At 39.9% G+C, this 24257-nt stretch overlaps 1 protein-coding gene across 2 annotated transcripts in view; it reads right to left on the reverse strand.

Annotated features, from left to right (window-relative positions):
• The window catches only part of dmd (dystrophin), a 1291331-nt gene that overhangs the window by 852862 nt on the left and 414212 nt on the right, over positions 1–24257 (reverse strand). For both annotated transcript variants that reach the window (XM_048602828.1, XM_048602824.1), the window contains exons 31-33: positions 22217–22387; positions 4008–4187; positions 1012–1140 (exon numbers count right to left, since the gene is read on the reverse strand). In XM_048602828.1, coding sequence (XP_048458785.1) covers positions 1012–1140; positions 4008–4187; positions 22217–22387 — 480 coding nt within the window. The remainder of the gene's footprint in view (positions 1–1011; positions 1141–4007; positions 4188–22216; positions 22388–24257) is intronic.

Below are 24257 nucleotides of genomic sequence, written 5' to 3' on the forward strand. Positions count from 1 at the left end.
ACTTTGATCTCGTCTGGTTGAAGGGTCAGATAAGTTGACAAAACTATTTTCCCGTGGTGGTACTGCTTTCAACGTGGTACCAGGGGAGTCTTTGTTATTGCTGGCGGTGGTGCCAAGTTTCTCCAGCTTCTTGTTCTTGATGTGAATGTAGGTGATAGTTGCCTCATCTGTCAATATGGTACTTTATAAATTCCTGCTTTAGAAATAAAACCAGTGACTCCAAACTAAAACACATTTGTAAAACACATTTAGATTCTAAACAAGGCCTCACATCTAAAATGCACTGTCTGACCTAAAATGTCACCTCTTCTTTACATTGATAAAACCTTTAGCTCCCTCAGGACCATGACTTCAAAGGAATTTGGGGATTTACATATACATATTAATCAATTAAAAGCTTCTAACTGATTAAAGATTTAACAGCATCTTAGGTTTGTTTAATACATCTTCATCAGTGGTGTGAACCTTTGATCTTTTATTAATAAATCCTGTGTCTGATAGTTCCTCTCTCACTAACACCTGAAGAAGGAGTGAGACTCTGAAAGCTTGTGGTTTCAAATAAACCTGTTGGACTATAACCTGGTTTCGTGTGATTTCTGACCTTGTCCACCCCTGTCCAACACCGGCACCTCCGCACCATGCTCAATTAGGTGCTTGGTCACATGCAAGTCTGGGAATCAACTCCAGGATTGGACTGCATTCAGTTCTCTAGGTATGAACATCCACACAGAATGAGTTAATGCTGGTGGTAATGGGAGAGGAGTATAGCACAATGGAGCATTACTTGCTTAATTACGGAGGTAAAAACTTGGAGATTGTATAAGCTGGCCCAAGCTATGACAGATTTAATGTCATACAATCCACTTGCCACCACACTTTAACTGCAAATGGGAAAATTCTAAATTGCTGAAAGTAATTGGAGGTCAAATTCGAACTATGAATGGGAACAAAATCGATACCTTGGTAGGAAAAGACCAATTATCCAAATTGAAAAATCTGAGGTGATGTTACCTTCAAAACTTCCTCCTTCTGTCCAACTTTCTGTTTCTCGGATTCATCTAACAAGATTTCAGCACGATACATCCAGGCTGTGATTTGAGCAACATTCTGGTCAAAATTTTCCATTTGCTTCTGGTATTCCTGTGTTGCAGTTGAATATGAATAAGTGGTTTAGGTTTTTAAGAAAATACATTAAACAACAGTTTTCTTTCCTTTCGCTCTTAAGCTCTCCCTAGGACACTTGAAAAGTCTTGCTTAAAATTTTGGAACACATAACTTGCTTTCAGTTTTCTGCTGGTGCTGTTTTGTACATTGGTTGATGACATTGATTTTCTATACATTTCAGTCATCAGACTAAAGAACTGCCTGCTGGGGAGTTTTCAGTCTGAATCTGCCTTTCACTACACTTAAGCATTGAAGAATGGTCCTCTGATATGCCATTTTTGTCATGCCATCCTATAGTTTACACTTTCAATGGGCATTAGCCCTTTTATTAAAATATCATAGCTATCACCACAAATTATTTTGGGGTTGCAAAGAATTTCACTAACAATCTTGGAATCAATTAGCACAAAGTATTTGGAAATAGAACTGACTCAAGTTTAATTATTTAAAAACTCAATCATTTTACGTGAGTAAAAATAATTAGATGGGCTGCATATTTTACATACTATGATTGTTAATGAGATACAATGATAATACCTCCACAGGGAATTCAGTAGTAAGCTATTACACCAAACATCAAAGGCTTTACACACAGTACACTTGCAATTGTCTGGCTTCCAATGTTATGTACAGCTGATAGCACCAAGCTTAATTTACTTCTGGCCAATAATTTCCATCAGTATACTGTCAAGATATTTATAGAAACCAAAGTCAATTCATTTGACAAGTCCTATGAACAAAAATCAAGCAGTCATGACAATTCCATTTTTTCTTTCAATAGCAAATGAGCATTGTTTCCTCCAGAAGTTAACTTGGAAAAATATTTACATAAACAGGTGGGAAATCTGGGAGAATTCACAGTTCAGCTATTCAGATTGTTAAGAACAATTCAGGACAATTCAGGACAAAAGCTGAAAAAAGAGGTGGGGGCAGGGGTTGGTTAGTCTGCTAAGGACTGTGACTGTCGAATGAAAGTCTACCCAGAGAAAATCATGCAGAATCATACAGAGCAGAAAACTGAGCGTATGAACACGTCCTGGTTGATAAGAGGCAGGAAGGGGAAGCAAAGTCTGTATCAGTTGGTTGGATGGCTATTGTTCTCTGCATTCTGTTGGGGTTGGGGAGACTGTGATAGGGCAGGTGTACTCCATGTCTTATCAAAGTGGCAGAATAGTCCAGAATTTCAAATGCAGAATGATGTGTAGCACTAGGCAAACCTGTAATGGAGAAACTTTAAGACTAGAGAACCTATTACGCAAAATATTGCTCATAACCTCCACCAAAATGATTTTGAAACATGCGTATGTGTGGCACCCTGTAACTATATCCACAGACCACTGAGGATGGCATGCCCAATTCTGAACAGATTGCATATATTTCTTATCCCTCTCACCAGTTTATGTAGCTCAGGATCCATTTCCCAGGAACTATTTAGTTCATTAAATTCTAAACATTGCATGCCACTTGGTGAATACCTTATTACAAGGAAGGTAAGTTTCACAGAAACATTTGGTAGAGAATTAACTCATTCTTCAAGTGCACTTTATTTCACAAGAACCAGTTAAAACTAAAAATCAGCAAGCTCTATGGGGGGTAGTTCTCATGCACATTAAACATTAGCACAGTGGTATTAGTACACTAGTTAATTAGTGTAAATGGAGTTCTGTGATTAACTTCAGATTATGCTGGGCAGACACCACATTGAAATGTTCAAATGCTGTAAGCAGCAATTCCAGGAAATGTAGCTACCATTGATGGGTCTCTCTGTATAAAACCACTGACTTGGTGAATCTTCAGTCAAATTTTATCTGAATAATACAGGATATCATTGAATGGATTTTTTAAAAGTGCTAGCTGCCAGTCTAATGTCCATGCAGGAATAAACGTATAAACAGGAATACAAGTCACAGGCAAGGCTACGTGTTTGTGGTGATCCAGTTAATTTAAATTAATGTTGATTGAAGAATATTGTGCCGTTTTGCACAGCTTTTGGATTACCTTCTGGGTTTTACTGAGATTCTATATTTATTTGTTTCGTGAGCATTGTTAAAATATCTGTAAGAGCTAAACCGAATCTCCAGTTGCTGCTGAATTGTTTCCCTATCAGGCTAACTAATGGAGATAACAGAGGCCATTTTTAACTGGACGGTGTTACACAAGAGGGGCAGGGCTGGTGATACTCTCCAGAGAGCTTTATGGGTGAAAAATAAAACTGGAGCCAATCTTCGTTAGCACTGGTTCCTAGAATTAAATGTTACAAACATACACACTCTAAATTCTAACCTAATTCCAATTCCTAGTCACAGGACGCCAAGTGAAACTTCAGTTAATGTCTACCACTTGCATCTTATTGAAAACAATGAATACCCAGTCAACAACCAGCGCATTACAGTAACTGCCCAATTATCAATTTCACAAGTTTCAATCGAACCTTAAACCTTCTATAACAAGCAGCAAACTGCCACACAACTACATCAAATTATTTCCAATATATTTACAAAACTCTCCAATAAAAAAATCTCAAAGGTATTCTTTTACTTAAAAAATAAAAACTTAATTGACAGCATCCAAAATAGACAATAGTTTCCTCCATGTGACACCCAAGAATTACATTGATACAAATACTCTCTGAACCATCTTCTTGTACCCACTCCTACAGACCGACACCTGACCTTCACACAGGTAACTTGATTCATCCTCCCCAGATCAAACTTAATGAAGTGGGGTAAATTAATGGGCATTCCATTCCATCAATCTCTAATATTCATCTTTGTTGTTTATTTGACAATATATTACATTCCAAAGGCTGCTGCATTGATACAATGATGCCTGAAGATACTCACCAGGAGAATGTTGAACCACTCTTCAGCCCGCGACGTGACTGCTATCCAGTTACAATTTAACAGGCTAAGTTTGTCATCCACAACACTGTCACTCTTTCCTAACATGGTCTTCAGACTCCTGCCCGTCTCAGTAATGCTGTTGAGCAACAGCCGTCTCTTCTCTATATCTTTTTGTGTAGCCTTCAAAATAAATATTTGCATGACATTACTGAATATGCAGCAGACAGTGAAATTTGAAAAAAAAAGCCTCTTATTCTTAATATGTTGCTGGTCATAACCACACAATTGCCCAGTTCTGTTCTTTCCAAATACAACATCGGCATATAAGAACATAGGAAAAGGAGTAGGCCATTCAGCCCCCTTGAACCCGTTCCATCATTCAATGAGATCATGGTTGATCTGTGGCCTAGCTTCATATACCAGCCTTTGGCGCATAACCCTTAACATCTTTGTTTAACAAATGCCTATGAATCTCAGATTTAAAGTGAACAACTGATCCTGTATCCAACAGAGTTCCAAACATCCACCACCCTTTATGTGTAGAAGTGCTTCCGAACGTCTCTCCTGAACAGTCTGGCCCTAATTCTCAGACTACGCCCCAGAGTTCTAGAATCCCCAACCAGTGAAAATAGTTTATCTTTATCTATGCTGTCTTTTCCAAATTATATCTGGTAGTTAATCAGATCACCTTGTAATCTTCTAAATTCTAGACCCAATTTATATAATGTCTCCTCATAACTTAAGCGCTGAAATCTAGGTGTCTTTCTTGTAAATCTTATTCCCTCCAAGGCCAGTGCATCCTTCTAAGGTGTGGTGTGATATAAACACCAGCATTATATTACCTTTCTTGATTATTTTCTGTATCTGTTTGTAACATTTTAAAGCTCTATGCACCTGAACTGCCAAGTATCTTTGGGCATCCACTAACACATAGCTTCATACCGTCCATTAAAGTAACCTGATTTATCCTTTTTCAATCCAAAATGGATAGCCTTATACTTGCTTACACTGAACTCCAGCTGCCACAGTTTTGCCCATTTATCTAGTCTATCAATATCCCTTTGTAATTTTATGCTATTACCTACAAGTCTATAATGCCGCCTAGCTTTGAGTTGGGAATTGAAAGTGAATAACTTTTCATTGGCAAAAACAAATCAGCAGTAACTCTCTTCACACCTAAAGGATTCAGCTTTTAACATAAGCATGAAAATAAACCAGAGAAGCAATGATTCATTTGTTTCACACAAAAATAGCAAGGTAACCTTTTGTAACACTATTAGAGATCAACAACCTGTTGTAACGCTATAAGATATCAACAGTCTAACTGTATTGGAAATGCAATATCAAGGCATTTCTGACAAGTGGGCATACGTTTTCTGTGGGCCAACAATGCTTTTTTGAGCAAAACAGTTTCAAAAATTAATGAATACCCCATGAATTAATATTAATATTAACTCTGTACAACAGCATGGCAGCATTTTTTTTGGAATGAATTGGGAGCTTTGTTTAAAAAAAAAGACAGACATTCAAATTGGAAGCTTTATAACAGTGAGATCATCATGAGAGGTCAAAGCTTCTGTAATATCACAGCTGGGTACTTCAAGTCTTATCTTAATATATACTTGATTATTCAACTGGAACTACTCATTACCAAAATGTTCCTAACATGTACATCAAATTAATTATTTTTAGATTTTTCCAAACAGTAAACACTTCATAAAAATAAATAACAGCATATAATGACAATACTAAAGCTAACCTAAACAATTTATTGTAGTAAAAGAACAATTTCGAAGTGTATCCATTGCCCATAGTGATTTGTCATCTCATTTATATAAAATGCTGTCCTGGTTACAGGTTCAGCCCACTCTTGCTTATACAACATTTTGCTGTTTTACAGGAAATAAGTTAGCTCAGTTGGCTGAACAGCTGGTTTGCGATGCAGAGTGATGCTAACAGCGTGGCTTCAATTTCTGTGGCTGAGGTTACCATGAAAGCCCTGCCTTCTCAACCTTACCCCTTGCCTAAGACATAATAGCTCTCAGGTTAAAACAATGGTGTCTCTCTCATGAGAGGGCAGCCCAATGGCATGCTGGGGCTATGGTAATATTACTTTATCTTGAAAATTCACAACAACTTCAAAAATAGGATTGTGACAATCAGAATGGTACTGTTTTCTGTTGGATTAATTTATTACACTGATATGAACCAAAACTTCTAATCTATCCTAGCTCTGAGGGAATATTATAATTAAGAGATTGTTTAAAGTAGAAACATCATCCTTTATTTAGCGCTAAGAAATTTGAAAAGTTGGAACTATTTTTAAAATCAATCTTACATTGGAGCTAAAAAAAATTGCTCTATTCATTTCTATTTGCTCACTTGCTTTAGGTCCTTTATTCAATATTCATCCACCAAAAGCTGAAGCAACGAAAATCCCTCATTTCTGCCATAGCAGATGTTGCTGACCACAAGGAAGAAAATAAATGCTGCAGATGTTGATGCAAATTAAAATCTACCATACGTTCCACATTTTGGAGGAGCCCTCTTAAGCATCTCTTACCAATCCAGAGGAAACAGTTTGTTTGCACAATATCAAACCACTGGATTATACCACAGGCAGCAGCCTACACTGTTGGTGATAGGGTACACCACAAATCTAAAAAAAAACAGCTGGTGACAACTAGGCCTTTCTTTTTAATGAAATGTCAACTCTCGAGTCGATACAGCTCATTTTGTCCTGATCTTCATCTTTCCAGCCCTTCAGGCACAAACTCCAGCTTCAGATATACCTCAAACTTATACACATGACTATTCTTCATGTTAATCTTAAAAGTGACAGTTGATTAGACATTTCAGTTGTCCCCAGTTAAGAGGCAGTTTGTTTCCTGCAGCAGTTGGCAACAGGGATACCCAGATCAAATAAAGAACTTCAGTTCCTACCCTATTGAGATGAAGCAACTCAGCACGGAGCAACATATGAACTTGAAACCTTCTCATTTGTATTGCTCTCTACCAAACTACATTGTGAACCAGCAGACTGAATGTCAGGAACAAGCGTTTCACTTGCGCCCGAAGTGATTTTTTTGGCAGCTCGGGATTCTAATTGACGGAAGCGCTCAGTTTCTACACGGAAGAGAAATCTTCAGACTAATGTCCGAGATGTACCCAATACTTTCACTTAAAATTTGTTAAATTGGATAACTTGATCCAACACTGTGGTTTTTGATTGGCTTCTAATTTTTGGCATTCAACTTTCAAACCAATGTAAAGAAAATGATACTCATAATCAAGGTTCCTTTCAAAGTCAAGATAAAAGCAGCCTCGTATCGCTTTGTACATTGTAAAGCAGATCTCTTTTTTATGGTTTACTGTCAGACAATGAAGGCTCTCAGACTCCTGGCAACACTCAAACCGATTGAAAATCTTTATAATCCTCTCGTCAAACATTTCAACATTTATTACAAGAAGGAAAAATGAAGATATTAGTAGTCACCTATTAAAGATAACTATTTCAATTTCCTGAATGAAACTGAACCAGACTCTCAACACACGGTCTTTTCTTTCCCTGCCAGTTGCTTCTAATACCCTCCATTTCCCTCCTTGAAAAGGTGTTGATTTATTAATTTGTAGATCATTCCATGGCCACTAAATATCTCAGCTAGGAGTTACAACAGTGCACGTTTGAGGTTATTTGATAAACTTAAAAACTTAAATCCTTTCCTTACCTTGATGTCCACACATGAACAATCGAGTAAGGCTCACAGGACAGAGTAGCAACGCTCAACAGTTTCCATTTCTAACCAATGGATACAGAAGCCAATTTACTCAACTCCTTTTGCTGATGCCCGATTAAACACATTTTTATGTTTGTTAATATCTTCATACAAGAATGAGAGATCATAGCTTTATGACAAACGATAAACAGATTTAAAACAGACATGAGGGGCAATTGCTTCTGTCAAAGGTTTATGATTCTGTGGAATTCACTCCCCCAGAATCTTGTGGATGCTGGAACATTGAGTAAATTTAAAAAGGAATAGGCAGATTTTTAATTAGTAATGTGTTGAAGGGTTATAGACAGGAGGCAGGAAAGTAGAGTTGAGGCTGAGGTGAGATGATTACATCAAATGGTGGAGGATGCTTGAGGGACTGCTTTGCCTACTCCTACTCCGATTTGTTATGTACTTTAAGGTCAAGAGAAATGGTTGGTAGATATTAATTGTTTGATCACATATATAAGGAACAGCTATAACACTACAGAGTGTAATGCAGGGTTAGGACTGAGAAAGTCAATAAACTCTATACAAAAGGAAAGATGAGGGGAGGAAGCTAATTGGGGTGAGCGATGTGGGCTGTGGTGAGATGTGTGGAAGAAATCGGGTGACAAGTGCAGTGAAGCTATTCTCAACGGCAAAAGCATTTTGCTGCAATGTTTCTAGGTTTGCTGTTATTAGGGACAATTTTAGATGATTTGTTATGGCACATTCGTAGAGCAGGTGGGATTTGAACACAGGCCTTCGGACTTTGAGGGAATGACACTAATGGACTCTCGCAGCACAATGGTAAAGACTACTTTTCAAGCCAAAGTGGTGGAATGACAAGGGTTCAATATCGAACAGTTCATGGTAGTTGCAGGTGGCTGAGGGTGATGCTCCATAAGAAAAACTAAACTCAACAGTTCACTACCAGACCTGTAAAGGCATCAAACCTGCGATTTCTGGCTTACGAGACCAATGACTTCCAACTTTGGTCATGGCGCCTTACAAACAATCACAGCAGGATGCAACCCTGCAATCTTCTGATCATACCCCGACTCACACCAAAGTCCAAGTCTTACCTATTGAGTTGGATAACCATTGTTCACTCCAGCCTTTGCTGCCTGTTTTCTCTAGAATTTACAAGGTTAAAAGGGGGATCCAATCAAAGTCTTCCAGATATTAACTGGAAAAGATAGGGTAGGTAAAGTTAAACTATTTCTACTGTTTGGGGATTCTAGAATTATGGGGGCATAGTCTGAGAATTAGGGCCACACTGTTCAGGAGAGATGTTAGGAAGCATTTCTACACACAAAGGTTGGTAGATGTTTGGAACTCTGTTTCATAAACTGTAGTGGATGCAGTGGGTGTGGAGGAAGTCATGGCTCAAAACCTACCCTTCCTCCAAAATCTTCAGGACACTGTCAGCAAAATTTGGTGTTGATTTTCCTCTACCTGCCATATTTGTGGCAAGTGTCAGCAATCATTCAGGGGCAACTCTGGACTGACAATGTTTGTCTGGGTGCATAACGTCCGTTTAAACATAGAACAAGTGCATGGGAAGCAGATGAATTCCAAGATGCCCTCCAAATGTTGAGTTGTTGAGTTGAACAGAGCATGCCAAGATGTGGTGGAATTTAAACATGAGCTAAACCATAGGGATATGGTATATAATTAACAAGGCAAGTTTGGTAAGATGTGACGAGAACTTGCTAGGCTTTACAGGGAAAAATCCTCCAAAAAAAAACTCAACGTAACTCAGACTTAGCCAGAAAAAAGGTTGGATTTAGCCCAATGCACTGATTTCAATCTCTCCATCTGGCTTTCAATTGATTATCACCTCTCACAGTTTTCTCACTCAGCTATCCACTGCTCGGCAGCAGAACAATCACAAGGAGCATTTTCTTGAAGGTAGCTGAATACACTTCGTGGTTCGCTAAAAGCAATTGACGTCCTTACGATTTCATTCCAGGACTGCACCCAACTGTGTCCTGGAGATTTATTTTTTAATTACTGGAGACTCCAGGCCAACCGTGAAGGGTTGGCAACCCAACCTAAAATCGACATCTCTGACTAGGTTTCTTATATCACAATACATAATGCAGTGCTAAACATTGTATTATTACCCTCCAGTGAAGGGCCTGGTCTATCTTACTACCCTCTGTTGAATTGCCTTGTTTCCCACTTTGAACCATTGTCTTGTCCTTGCTACTGACCACCCCCTTACACCTTGTGATGCCTGGCCCATGAAACATTTCATCCCATTGTTCCCCTTTTTTTGCTCGTTGCTCATATTTTTTTTTTAGAAAAGGAGGTGACAGCCCAGTGGTATTTTCGCTAGAGTATTAATCCAGAGAACCTGGTAATGCTCTGGGGAGCTCGGTTCAAATCCCGTCGTGGCAGATGGTAGAATTTGAATTCAATAACTAACTGAAATTAGTAGCCTAATGGTGACCATGAAACAATTGTCAATTGTCAGGAAAAACCCATCTGGTTCACTACCTGTCCCATGAAACACCCTCTGCTATTGCTCACTACTCATATTTTTTAAGGAGGTGATGGCCAATGGTATTATCCCTGGACTGTTAATCCAGAGACTCGGACAATGTTCTCTGGACACAGGTTTGAATCCCACCATGGGGCAGATAGTGGAATTTGAATGCAATAAAAAGCAAAAATCTGGAATTAAGAGTCTAATGACCACCGTGAAACCATGGCCAGTTGTTGCAAGAACCTATCTGGTTCACTATGTTCCTTTAGAGAAGGAGACTGCTGTCCTTACCTGGTCTGATCAACTCATGACCCTAGACCCACAGCAATGTAGATGACACTTAACTGCTCTCTGGGTAATGGGGGATGGGTAATAAATACTGGCCTGGTCAATGATGCCCATATCCCATGAATGAACTTTTAAACAAAAATCACCTATGGCCTAGGGTGCTTGATTATCCTTAGCCTCCAGTGGGTGAACTTCTTATAGGAACTACCACCTCCCATGCAGCAATGCTGAGCAAAAAAGAGCTGCTGCCCTCTGACTGTCTGGCAGCTCTCGGTCAGTGGGACCTGTGCTCCTGATGCTGGGTAAAGGCCCACTTCTAGCCTCTTACACCTGCCTGACTGGTTCATGCTTGGGAAAGCCTTCCCTAGAGGAGGCAATCCAGGAATCACACTGACTCCTACCACTTTCACAATTACTCCTTCTAATTTAGTTTGTTCTATCACCATTCCCTTCGGCCCCAGAATACATACTCCTTGGTCCTTCAATTTCTCATAGTCCTTCCCCTATCACAGATGCTAACATTTGTTCTTGGTCCCACCCACCACTTGCTCAAATCCCATCACATTTTGAATCTTTTTCAGTTCTAATGAAATTACAGATTTGCAATGTTAACTCTGCTTCTCTTTGTAGATGTTGAATTGCTGAGTGTTTCCACAATTCCCTGTTTTCATTTCAGATCTTCAGCATCCACAGTACTCTGCTTTCTGATTATCACCACCTCTTTGGTGTCTTACTAAAGCAGTACTAATCTTCCAATTAATTCTGCTGAGACATTTTTGCATTACAAGGTAAAGGTGGGCCAGGTAGGTCCAGTAGATGTTCTGCTGTGCCTTTTGCCCCACCTAGCTACATACAAGTACCAGGTGCAGGAATAGGCCATTCAGCCTTTCAATTCTGGTTAGCTATGCAAGGAAATCATGTTTGATCTGATTGAATAATCTAATTAAAGTTAATCACAGTCAAAAAAATTGAGATTCACAGTGTAAAAGGGGCTATAGAAATAGAAATTATTGTGATGACAATTTTACTGCTGTAATAATTAACCAGTGAAAGTGTTTATGTATTCATGATAAGCTAGGAAATCCAAAGCATTTTCTTGACAACTCAACAATCTTTACTCCATTACCAGTGCAACAAATTATGACGTAGTTCTCTTTTGCATAGCTGTCTAAAATCCCCAGCCAACCTTGCTTGCTATACTAAAATTGCACAGACACGCATCAGCAAAGCAGTGGGTACCTGGATAGTAAAAGTGATAGAATAAAATAATTTCTCCTGGATATTCCTGCTCCCCGCAGTTCTTCTGAGGCAGTTAGTCACCAAAGAGAAAATACATTTTTTGTTTTCATCTCAAATATCTCAATATTATTCTTTAGTGTGCAAGGTGGAACATTTGCATTGTAATTTGAATATTCACATTTGGTTCAGGCAATTTATGTAACAATTTTCTGTTAAGTTAAAGTTATATTAAATGTTAATTAAAGATTGAATCAAATGGCCAGACAACTGTCAAAATATGTGGTCTGAAGTCATCACTTGATGCTTCAGACTGTTACCTAGAATAATCTGGTTATCTTTCAGTAACAGCAAAATACCGTTCACTTGTGCAAAATTTTACTGCAGCTTTGAAATTGTTATGCCTCTTTCCAGGTTCTCCTCTGTTGTCACCAACCTATGCTTCATCACAATGATACCCTAGCTTTGGTTCATTCACTTGCCTGAAAAGGCTGGCATTATTCAATATATGACACACAAATATATGTTTTTTTTCTAATGGAAAGTACATGGGATCTTCGTATGTTCAATTTGATGAGGATTACTTTCATAGCTCAAAAGATGGGTGACATATTATTGTCATTGCAATGACACTACAGAAAAGGAACACCTCAACACTTTCACATGAAATTAAAAACACTTCATTAATGTAAGGGATAGTAGGAACTGCAGATGCTGGAGAATCTGAGATAACAAGGTGTAGAGCTGGATGAACACAGCAGGCCAAGCAGCAACTGAGCAGCAGGAAAGCTGATGTTTCGGGCCTAGACCCTTCTTCAGAAGAAGGTGGTTTGTTTTTTTTTGACAAAGACATTGTATCATTAAAGACTTGTTCATCTGTCCAACTGCTGTTAAAGTAGTAATTACTATGTAGAATAGGGTTTAATAAGGGTCTGCTGCAGTAAGTTGAAAGGGATCAGAAAACATGTAACATGCAAACTCTCCAAACTGAATACATGCATCTTTCATTAAAATGCAATTTTCTGTTTTCAGCTTCACAGCTTCAATCATCCCCTCATCCAAGCTATTCATTTCATCATCCTAATTGGTAGAGATTGTTTTCCATTTAGAAACGGATAAATGCAAAACCAAATTATTCTGCTTCTAGGAAAGATTTTGAGAAACAATTTGGAGTTAGCTAAATGGATCAGAAGCAGAGTGATCCAAATAATTCACATTCTTGTTTGATTTAGTTTTCTATAAGCATCAGTGGGTTTTTGTTATTGATTCTGGCTTTTGCAGAATTAGTTCATTAGAGAAAAGCCCCTGGATGCTACTTCTACAATTTCAGTGTGTTACTTGTTCCACTGTTTACAATACATCTCTTGATATTAAAGGTTCACATCTATAATAATTCACAATTTAGTTCAGTCAGATTCATTGGAGTATATCGGTAACAACATTTCTCCTCTCCTTTGACATTGTCACTTGCCTAAGAGTGCAACATATATTACCTATAATAGGTTACTTCGTGGAATGCAGCAATCTGCCACAGTCTGTTCAAAGCTAAATTCCAAAGCATGGAAATGTTATAACTTCAACATAAATGCAGCAGTGAACCAAGAATTCAATTTATAATGACTGGCAATCAATCCTGATTTTGTGAAAACATGTTGTCAAATTAGTTTTCCCAAGGCCAGTTTTGAGGGTACTGACAGCGGTGATGAATTAATAATACCTGATCCAACAAGAGGCCCTCCTCACCAATTACTGACCTCTTGATTATCTGATATGTTACAAATAATAATGTCATTTCTGAGGAGAAATGAAGTTTCAAATTACAGACCTCTGTATTGAACTCACATGGTTAAACAGTATTGATAACTTTCACATCAATGGCTTCCACAGGTAAGTGGAACGAACAGATTTAGATAAAAAGCTGCCAGAAATAGAACTTAATCAAACAAAACTATTTAAACAACAATACCAATGTCAGACCAACAGAAGAAGTAAAATATGGCCAGTAACCAACAAAATTAGACTATAAACTTGACCCAAGGCAACAGAGAGGAGAGGCTGGCACATATGCTCATACATATCTGCAAACCTCTGCTTCTTTGACAGCTTTTCATCCTACTCTGAAAAAATACGGTAGAGTGAGTGGAAAACACAATGGTGTGTGAAAGGAAGCAGAGCAAGTAATAGTGCTGTAAATCATCTTGGACTAGCTATGAAATAAAACCTTGAATGCGTGTCAACTAATCACTGGAATGTCTGCAGCATGTGTAAATAAAAAGCTCGTATGAACTTCAACAAACAAGAACAGTAGAAAGTCAGGAATACAATATTGACTTTGTACCCCAATTAGGCAGGGTCAACATAATTTTGTGGAAGGAAAATCATCTTTGACCAACCCACTGGACTTATTTGATATAGTTATGTGTGCTGTGGATAAAGGGGAACCGGGGTCGGTATGGGGTGTGGGGGGAGAGTGATGCACTGTTTTTAGATTTCCACAAGGTGCCAGATCAAAGATTATTGTGGATAATAAAAGTTCAGGGTATAGAGAAGATCACATTTTCATGGATTGAAGATTGGCTGATTAACAGGAAACAGACAATGGGCAGAAATGTGACTTTTTTTAAGATTGGCAAAAACTAACAAGTGGTGTGCCAGGTGATTGTTTCATGGATATCAACGGCTTCCGACCTATGGAAATGACTTTATTGAAAGGACAATGGTTGTCAACTTTGCTGATGACACAAAGATAGGGAGAAAAGTGAAGAAAGGCTGAGTGAACAAAGATCTAGTAAATGCGTATTATGTGAGAAAATGTCAACTTACCCATTTCAGCAGGAGAAATAAAAATAAAATGCTCAGAAGTTAAGAGGGATCTAGGTATTCAGGCACATAAATCACTAATGGTTAATACGCAGGTACAGCAAGTAATTAGGAAAGCTGATAGAGTGTTATCATTTATTGTGAGGGGAACTGAATGCAGAAGTAGGGAGGTCACTTATACAGGGCAGTAGTGAGATTGCATCCTGTATACTGTGGGCAACGTTATTTAAGGAATGATAATAAATGCGTTGGAAGCAGTTCAGAAAATGTTTAAGACTAATGTCTGAAATTTCCACGTGGCTTATGAGGAGAGGTTAGAAAGGAGAGGTTTGTATCTGCTGAAGTTTGGAAGAGTGAGAGATGACTTGAAGGTAGATGTGGAGAGAACGTTTCCCCTTCTGGGAGAAGCTAGAATCCAGAGTCACTGTATAAAAAACAAGGGTACCATTTAAAACAGAGGTGAGGCATTTTGTTTCCTCTGAGAGTCATGATTCTTTGGAACTCTCTTCCTGAAAAGGTGGTGAAAGCAGAATCCTTGAGTATTTTTAAGTCAGAAGTAGATATTTTCTTATTTAGCAAGTATTGAAAGGTAATCAGAGATATACATGGATGTGGATTTGAGATTACAATCAGATCATGTAATCTTATTAAATAGCAGAGCAGACTTGGGGAGCTGAACGGCCAACTCCTGCTCCCGATTGACATTTTGTTGTAGAAATCATGTCACCATGCAAGATTTGATTTAATCAGGTGAATGAAACAAAAGGAGATGATGGAACATACAACCAAGTTGAATAAATTGATCTGGGACAACCTATTCACGTGGAGGGTACATGCCAACATAGACCTGCTGAGCATACTGACAGGTTCCTATGAAGTAATTTCCTTGTTTTTCTAAGCACAATGTTTTGGAAAATTATAAGCAGCGCCTCTGCTATTCCTTCCCCAGCTGACCTCAGGATCTTCAAATGTAAACAAATAGTCAAGTTCTGGTGATTTGCACTTACATTTTGAGATACTTTGTTAACACTATCACTATTTTGATAATAAATTCTGCTAACTTCCTTGCTTCCATATTTGGTGGTACTACATCTTCTCTGAAAAATGAGACAAATTTTTAAATGACCTATCATTCTTTACCTCTGCACTACAGGCTTCTCAGAAAACGCTACTTTGATAGTTTTGATTAGAGGTGCTTTGAAATTGCTAATTGAGTTTTCATTTCAACTTGCCACATGCATATCTTATGCATCTCAGATATACAAGGTGTAGAGCTGGATGAACAAAGCAGGCCAAGCAGCATCAGAGGAGCAGGAAGGCTGACGTTTCGGGCCTAGACCCTTCTTCAGAAATGGGAGAGGGGAAGGGGGTTCTGAAATAAATAGGGAGAGAGGGGGAGGCAGATAGAAGATGGATAGAGGAGAAGATAGGTGGAGAGGAAACAGGAGGTCAAAGAGGCGGGGATGGAGCCAGTAAAGGTCAGCGTAGGTGGGGAGGTAGGGAGGAGATAGGTCAGTCCAGGGAGGACGGACAGGTCAAGGGGGCGGGATGAGGTTAGTAGGTAGGAGATGGGAGTGGGCCTTGAGGTGGGAGGAGGGGATAGGTGGGAGGAAGGACAGGTTAGGGAGGCAGGGACGAGCTGGACTGGTTTTGGGATGCGGTAGGAGGAGGGGAGATTTTGAAGCTTGTGAAGTCCACATTGATACCATTGGGCTGCAGGGTTCCCAAGCGGAATATGATTTGCTGCTCCTGCAACCTTCGGGTAGCATCGTTGTGGCACTGCAGGAGGCCCAGGATGGACATGTCATCTGAGGAATGGGAGGGGGAGTTGAAATGGTTCGCAACTGGGAGGTGCAGTTGTTTATTGCAAACCGAGCGTAGGTGTTCTGCAAAGCGGTCCCCAAGCCTCCGCTTGGTTTCCCCAATGTAGAGGAGGCCACAACGGGAACACTGGATGCAGTATACCACATTAGCAGATGTGCAGGTGAACATCTGCTTGATGTGGAAAGTCTTCTTGGGGCCTGGGATGGGGGTGAGGGGGGAGGTGTAGGGGCAGGTGTAGCACTTCCTGTGGTTGCAGAGAAAAGTGCCGGGTGTGGTGGGGCTGGAGGGGAGTGTGGAGTGGACAAGGGAGTCACGGAGAGAGTGGTCTCAGATTCTCCAGCATCTGCAGTTCCTACTATCTCTGAAACAATTTTAACCCCACTGCGAAGCCTCTTCTAATGATGCCTACCCTGAAGAAGTTACCCTCCTCCTTCCGGAAAAACCTCAGTGGATCTCTCTCCTACTGCAACTCTCTCGTAATCTCTTCAGCCTTGAAACTGCTCGACCACGTCCTGAAGCAAACCAGGTACTACAGCTACATCACCTTTCTTAGTATATCCCCTCCTCCCACTTCAAGCCCCACCCCCATCTCCTACCTACTAACCTCATCCCACCCCCTTGACCTGTCCGTCCTCCCTGGACTGACCTATCTCCTCCCTACCTCCCCACCTACACTCACCTTTACTGGCTCCATTCCCGCCTCTTTGACCTGTCTGTCTCCTCTCCACCTATCTTCTCCTCTATCCATCTTCTATCTGCCTTCCCCTCTCTCCCTATTTATTTCAGAACCCCCTTCCCCTCCCCCATTTCTGATGAAGGGTCTAGGCCCGAAACGTCAGCCTTCCTGCTCCTCTGATGCTGCTTGGCCTGCTGTGTTCATCCAGCTCTACACCTTGTATATCTCAGATTCTCCAGCATCTGCAGTTCCTACTATCTCTTATGCATCTCATATTTGTTCCGTGACAAACTACTGTTGTCAACTCAGAAATGCAAAGTTGCAGCCCTTCAATTGCAGTAATATTCTAATCAACCTGTGTCTACCTGAAGCTGGTGGACATGAAGCCAGGCATTCTGGCACAGAGGTAAAGACATTCCCACTGTGCCACAAGAGCCCCATATGTCAATTGCAGGTATTTTTCCTAACTAACCTGTTCAGAGATGTTATTTCACGCCTCTGAAGCAGGTGGGACTTGAACGCAGGACTCTTGCTCAAGAGCTGGGGAAACTACCACTGTGCCAATACAGCCAATGCATCAATGGCAAGTGTGCTTTAGTAAAACAAGGCCTGCCACAGGTTGAAACCTAGTTAGAAATAAATAGATAATCGCCTCTTCCTTCCACTGAATTTGTCATGCCAGCAGAATAATTTTTAATCCACTGAAAGGAAACATATGATGACCCCTCAGCATTTTAATAGATTTGCTGCTTATAAATCCATAAAAATCATTAAGTAACCAAACTTGAACCCTCACACGCCCAATGAGAGCAGGACATGAAGGGGCTTAGTATGTAAGCAGAATGTATTTCAACTCATTTTTGCTTCACGCATGCCCTCCCACTCCAATGGAGCTCTACGTTCTTTGGGAGACAGTTGCCACAGATAATCGTGAATATGAAAATATAATGGCTTTGAGACAAACAGTGTTAAATGTATCAACTAAGGCTAAGTACATGCAAGAAGGGGGTACTGATTTGAAGGTTACTTAAACACATGCAGGTAAGGAGGTTCTCATTTGTGTATTTTGTTTTTGTTTTTAACTTTCTTAACCTGCAGGAATTCTTACTCTGAAGTATTAATTTATAGGCACAGGAGAAGGAGCTGTTGGTGAGCAAGGTTGAATAATTCTACTTTTTACTCTCTAATCTCAAGTTTAGAATAAATAGTCCAAAAGTAAGTTCCAGTTATGGCAGGGCAGCTTGGCCACGTAGAAACCCTATGCTTTGTCATGGGATGGAGGTGTTCACTTCACATGGCCTAGATGAGCAGGAGTGCAGCAAGTTTCACAAGCTAGAAAACCATGAACTCTGGGTTTCAGATGCTGAGGGGCAACTGGAGTCACTGTTGGACATCTGTGAGACAGAAGACTACATGGATACTATGTTTAGGAAGTGGTCAGACCTCAGGGTAGGGGTGTGCAGACAGATAGGAAATGAATGCACAGCAGGTAGTCCAAGAGAACCAGCCAGGTAGCACAGGAATCCGACGAGGTTATATTGCTTGCCAATTGTTTTTCAGTTTTGGAAACTGGTGAGACCCATGGCATATTAGAGGTATGCACCGAGTGTCAAGCCTGTGGCACTGCAGCTGACTCAGCTACAAAGCAGTGTCAGAAGAAGAGTAGAAAAGTGGTGATGATTGGGGATTCATTAATTTGGGGAACAGACAAACATTGCTATGGCCTTAAGCACGACTCTGGGATGTTATGCTTCCTCCTCGGTGTTAGGGTCAAGAATGTCGTGGAGCAGCTGCAGGGCATTATTTTGGGGAAGAGTGATCAGTGAGAGGTTGTGATCCACACTGGGAGTGGGTGGATGCGATAAGGTTTCAGTCATCCTACCACACATCCAATGTCTTATTGTATTTGCACAACATTATTCTGATGTATGCAGCAGAAACAATGTCTATTGTTTCAAAGGTTCATGTACAGGCATTCCACAGCCCTCCCCATTGTATCGGTGACCATATAAAACTATGTATGATGTATTATGTATGTAATTATGTACAATGTGAATGGTCTCTATGTTCACAATACTAAAGACTAAAGACAATACTAAATACTGTTCTGTTTCTGACATTCCTTACAAAGGTTGATTGAAATCATGACAAATGGATTCAGTCACAGCAGAAGATATTGTTGCTGTGGGCAGGGTAGAACAAACATGCAGAGAAATTGAGAAGGAGCAAATTTGTCTGTAAGCCCAGGACCAGAAAAACCTTCAGTCTCCCGAGAAGGAAGATGAAGGCTTGAGCAGGAGAAACATCATGTTCCGTGAGATAGAGCACAGTGCAGCATCGGGTGGAACAAGCGAGACAGGACTTAATTAATGCTCAGGTCCAATAGATGCCAATTGAGTGAAGTCATTATTCATTAAATTAAATTTGTTGTTGCTCAAAAGGCATGCAGTGTCTGTTTAGAGCCAGATGCAAACGTAGGTACTTGGTTTGTTATTCATTAAAGGTAACATTAATAAACTGTTTGAAGGCTTTACAACATGTGATGCCAATGTGATGTTGCCACATTGATCAATAAGAAGATGTTATGCTAAAAACAAAAACTTTTGGAAATCACAACAGATCAGGCAGTATCCATGGAGACAGAGAGCAAACTGATGTTTCGAGTCTAGATGACTCTTCATCAGAGATGTTATGCCGTACTGGGCAGTATGGTATTAAGGACAGGTAGCCACTGTAGCTTTATGCTTGTAGATGCAGTTATTTTCACAGCTAATCAGACAGATGATGATGCAAAAAGGAACACATTTAAGAAGGCGAGGTTCCCATGAATTGTCACGTTGCACCCTCTCTGGCTTTTTATTTTCACTTCCCTCCTACTTTGTACGTTGTGAAGGAGCTATTCCCATCTGGCACTGACCAGATTTAAAGCAAAATTCAAAGTGACAAAGTGACAAGGGAGATGTGAGCAGAACCATTTCACCCAGCGAGTAGTTCTGGTCTGAAATACACTGCCTGGAAATGTGGTAGAGGCAAGCAAAATTGAGGCATTCATTAGAACTTTAGATGATTGCTGGAATAGAAAGAAAAGAGCAGGGTTATTGGGGAAATTGCAGGAGAATAGCATTAAGTCATCATGATCATTCAGAAATCCGGTGCAGACACATTCAATGTCACATTCTGCACTAACAATTCTGTGAAGGCAGTTTGTGTTTTCTTCCCTTCTTGCTAAAAAACTGGATATTACATTTTACTTAGTAGTTATCCAAGTATTATTCAGTGCAAGAGACACACAAAAAACCTGGTGACAGCAGGATCAGGACCTGAAGGAAGTCAGTCTTGGAATTGTGATATTTTTCATAACCTCTGGTCTTCCCAAAACACAACAGATCCAAAGGAGTACTTCTGCAGTGTTACGTTGTGTTGCCCTTTTCATGTAGGAAAAGCAGCAGGTAAGGTGTACACTTAACACATTGGTGATTGTGGGGTTTTTAAAAGGTCCAGATGATGTTTTCTCTTCATGTTGGCAGGATGAAAAAAATTAGTCTGGACACTGGAGAATTTCCCTGTCCGTCTTTCACGAGTAGGATCTATTAGGTGCACCTGAGTGGGCAGACAGTGCTTTGGCTTAACCTCAGTCTCATCTGAAAGATAGCATCTCCAACAGTGTCGCACCCCCTTAGCAATGGATTGGAGTGTCAAGTTCGATTAATTGCTCTCGCCACTAGACTGGGTTCTGAAACTGTGACCTTCTGACTCGGGAGGTATTTGACATCTATTTAAACATTTTGTTTGATATCCATGTGAAGCAGACAGGGGAAAAAAAACCTTGGACTTCCTCTGTATTGATCATGATGCAGCCCTCCTCTTCCTTGTCACTTAGCACTGCTGGTTCTTGGCACTGACCTCCAAAAACCCAGATTTCAGTTCCTGCCTGCTGACTGGGCAATACTTGCCACCAGGTCTGCATGGCAGACTCACCCCCAGCAGTGAAATGAAATCAAAGACTTTAAATCTCTTCTGGCCTCCCACGACAGTGGTATCAAGTGAGACAATATAATTGGTGTATTAATTCTATTTTTCCACCAACTTTATTCCAGCATATTTTAATCCATTCAATCGTAAAAGGAAAATCAAAGATGAAAGAATCCCCAAAGGCTGAAGCTTATTCCCAATTAATCAATTTTTGGCCTGCCTTCCTGCTCCATAATTATATTATCATGTTAAATTAACAATAACATTTGGAGCTGGACCCCAACTTGACAAAAACTGAATAATAGCTTCAAAATAGTTGATTATAAAATATTAAAAAAACAGAATGCTGGTGATACTCAGCAGGTCAGACAGCATTTTTTTGGAAAGATGATTGTGACTTCTCATCACAAAAGATGAAAAGTTAGTCCGGAAATGTTAACCCTATTTCTTTCTCCATAATGCTGCCAGACTTTTCAAGAACATTTTTTTAAACTTCAGATTTCCAGAATCCACAGTATTTTGCTTCTGTACCCTGAATATTTAATACCTTGAAAAAGACAAGATAACTTTAAGAAAATGAGACTCAGGCTGGAAGCATGACTATAATGCTACAAGGTCAGATCAACCATTCATGTTCCTATCTAATTAAGTATTACGCTGTGGAATATTTGAGTATTTGACATGACTTTTGCAAACGTCATCTGTGCTCACCAACAGTTAATGCTAAAATACCTGAGAACTGTTTTTCAGTTCTTCTCAACTTTATTGCCAATGAGAAAAGGAAAGGTAAAGGCAAAGTCGCCAGAGACTTAATAAACCTTAGAGTTGTTCTTTCAGAGAGGCAAAGATGATGGTTAAACCGGAGCGTCACTATGTCTCAGGTGAGGCGGGGGGGAAGAGGTTGAGAAGAACAATCCTTCATGGTAACCTCAGTTGGTGCAGGAATTGAACCCAAGCTGTTGGCATCATCGTGCATTGTAAATCAGTCATCCATCCAGCTGCGCTAAACTGAACCCCTTGAGAAAAAGGACCACCCCATTCAATGCCAAAGCATCCAATCAAACATTGTAACTGAAGCTGTAAGCCAAAGCTAAAAATCCTTCATTGACCTTATTGCCTCCGAAGATCTTAAAGTCACTCTCACCTTACTCCAGGCAACCTCTGTATCTAAGTTAGTTGGCATGCCTTCAACTGCTGATCTCCTCGTCAACTCCGCATCTGTGGCCGCTAGCCATTCTGTCAAGGCATTCACTTCTTTTCTGAGCTTGCGAGAAAATTTCAGACACTTCTCCAGCTCTTGCTTTCCCTCAGTCACCTGCATGACAGACAAAAAAAAACCTCATTTTCGTATGAACATTTTTAATGTCAACCCACACAATACAAAGTGTCAAATGTAATCAACTGTTTAAAAAAAAGCTGTCCTCATTCACAACTGGACATACCTCCGAGCATATACTAAAGTTCCATTCACCTCAATCCTACTGCTTTTCCAAGTAACACTGTGAACTTGGCAAGAAGTTCTCAACTCAAATTGTTTATGTTTTTATCCATCTTGTAGACAAATATTTTCAATATCTGGAAAGTTGCTGACAGGACAGAGTGTATCTCACATATCTTCATTTCACAAGACACTGGTACACTTAAAGCTACCTTCACTCAGAAGAAGTAATTTTCAATGTTCCTGTGGAATTTAAGGAAAACATCTAATTTTGCTGGAGTTCTTTAGAGAAGTCAGTTAGCTTACTGGAACAGTCAAGTAACCCTTTGAGATTGTGAAGGATAAACATGCATATGTGTTAAAGTGGATAGGTTGAATCGAACTATCAAGCTCATGAGTCATTCAAATCTTCAGCTCTTTAAATTGTAAAAAGAAGTCTTTGAAAAGAAAGTTTGTAATTTTAATAGATATTTGTTGACAGATGCATGAGGGCTTTATTTAAAGAATTTGCCCTGCTGACTGCTTCCACAACCAACTACAATTACATGTAGGGGCCATAAGTAATTGCCTGTGCTTGATGCTGGGCTATAGTTGGATTTTTCTTTTAATAAATAAGGGATACTTCAAGGTTTTTAAAAACGTGGATTTTTTATTTTTAAGATCAGAGTTTTTTTTTAAAAATATGATGTTTGCATTAATCATGCTGGAAATGTTATTTTGTTTCATGTCAACATGGCAGCAATACTGGAAAAAGGAACGGGACCAGTGGGGAAGTCTTCATCAGAATTGTGTTGTGGTCAGTTGCATAATGATAAATGAAGCTTTAAGGTTGGGCAAGGAGTTATGTCAGATGAGATGTGGCACAAAGCAAGGAGGTTAAGATGGCAATAAGGGTAATGATAATCAAAGCACGGCAAGCTGGGACAGAGTGTATGAACATAAGAGTGTGCCACTGGATAAAGACAGAACTTGCCAAAATGATAAAACAAAATCGGAACTACATACTCCAACAGAACATATAGTGCACATCCAAACAGGCAAATTGTCTTGTCTCTTTTGCTTCTGCTCTACTATACTGTGTTGTAGTGTGGCTTTCATTGCATGAATGTTGCTGATATGTTGGAGTCATTACTCATAAAGGATGGCCTTTGTTGCCCAGCAGCTACCCTATGGTTTGCCACGTGACCATCTACCACAGTGGTCTGCTGCAAGGGGAAGATATCATGACTGTTGGACAATAAACTTGTTGGATGGCACATTAGCTGGATGAAGAGGAAGTTGTGATATAACACAAGGTTGAGTGGTGGTGGCCCCTGAAAAGCAATACATAGATGCAATCAAAGAGACCCTGTAAGACAGGAAGTTTTCAATTCTCAAGAAGTCATATGTTTACTCCACCTTCTTTTTGTTGACAAGAGAGAATTAAAATGGTCAGCCATGATGGAATGCAGTGACCAATCCTGGAAAGCAATGGCTGACAGCGTGGAGGATGTCACAAGTATCTCTAACTCAAGCCTGGAAGGAACGTGATGTGTCATGGCTCTTTGATAGCCCCTGTCAATGTCATCCTCAAACTGTTTTGAGGTTGTATTTGTGGCTGCAGCAATTGGCATTTATTTTCTGAATTTATAGAAATATGCCTCGCACATTATTCCATGATCATTCTGCATGCACGTGGCCTTCTGTTGAGAGCCTTCTCAGCCTCCGCCTTCTTTCTCTTCCAGCAGCAGAGCTGCCGTTTGTTCAT

This window comes from Rhincodon typus, chromosome 11, assembly GCF_021869965.1.
Source record: "Rhincodon typus isolate 14 chromosome 11, sRhiTyp1.1, whole genome shotgun sequence".
NCBI classification, from domain to species: domain Eukaryota; kingdom Metazoa; phylum Chordata; class Chondrichthyes; order Orectolobiformes; family Rhincodontidae; genus Rhincodon; species Rhincodon typus.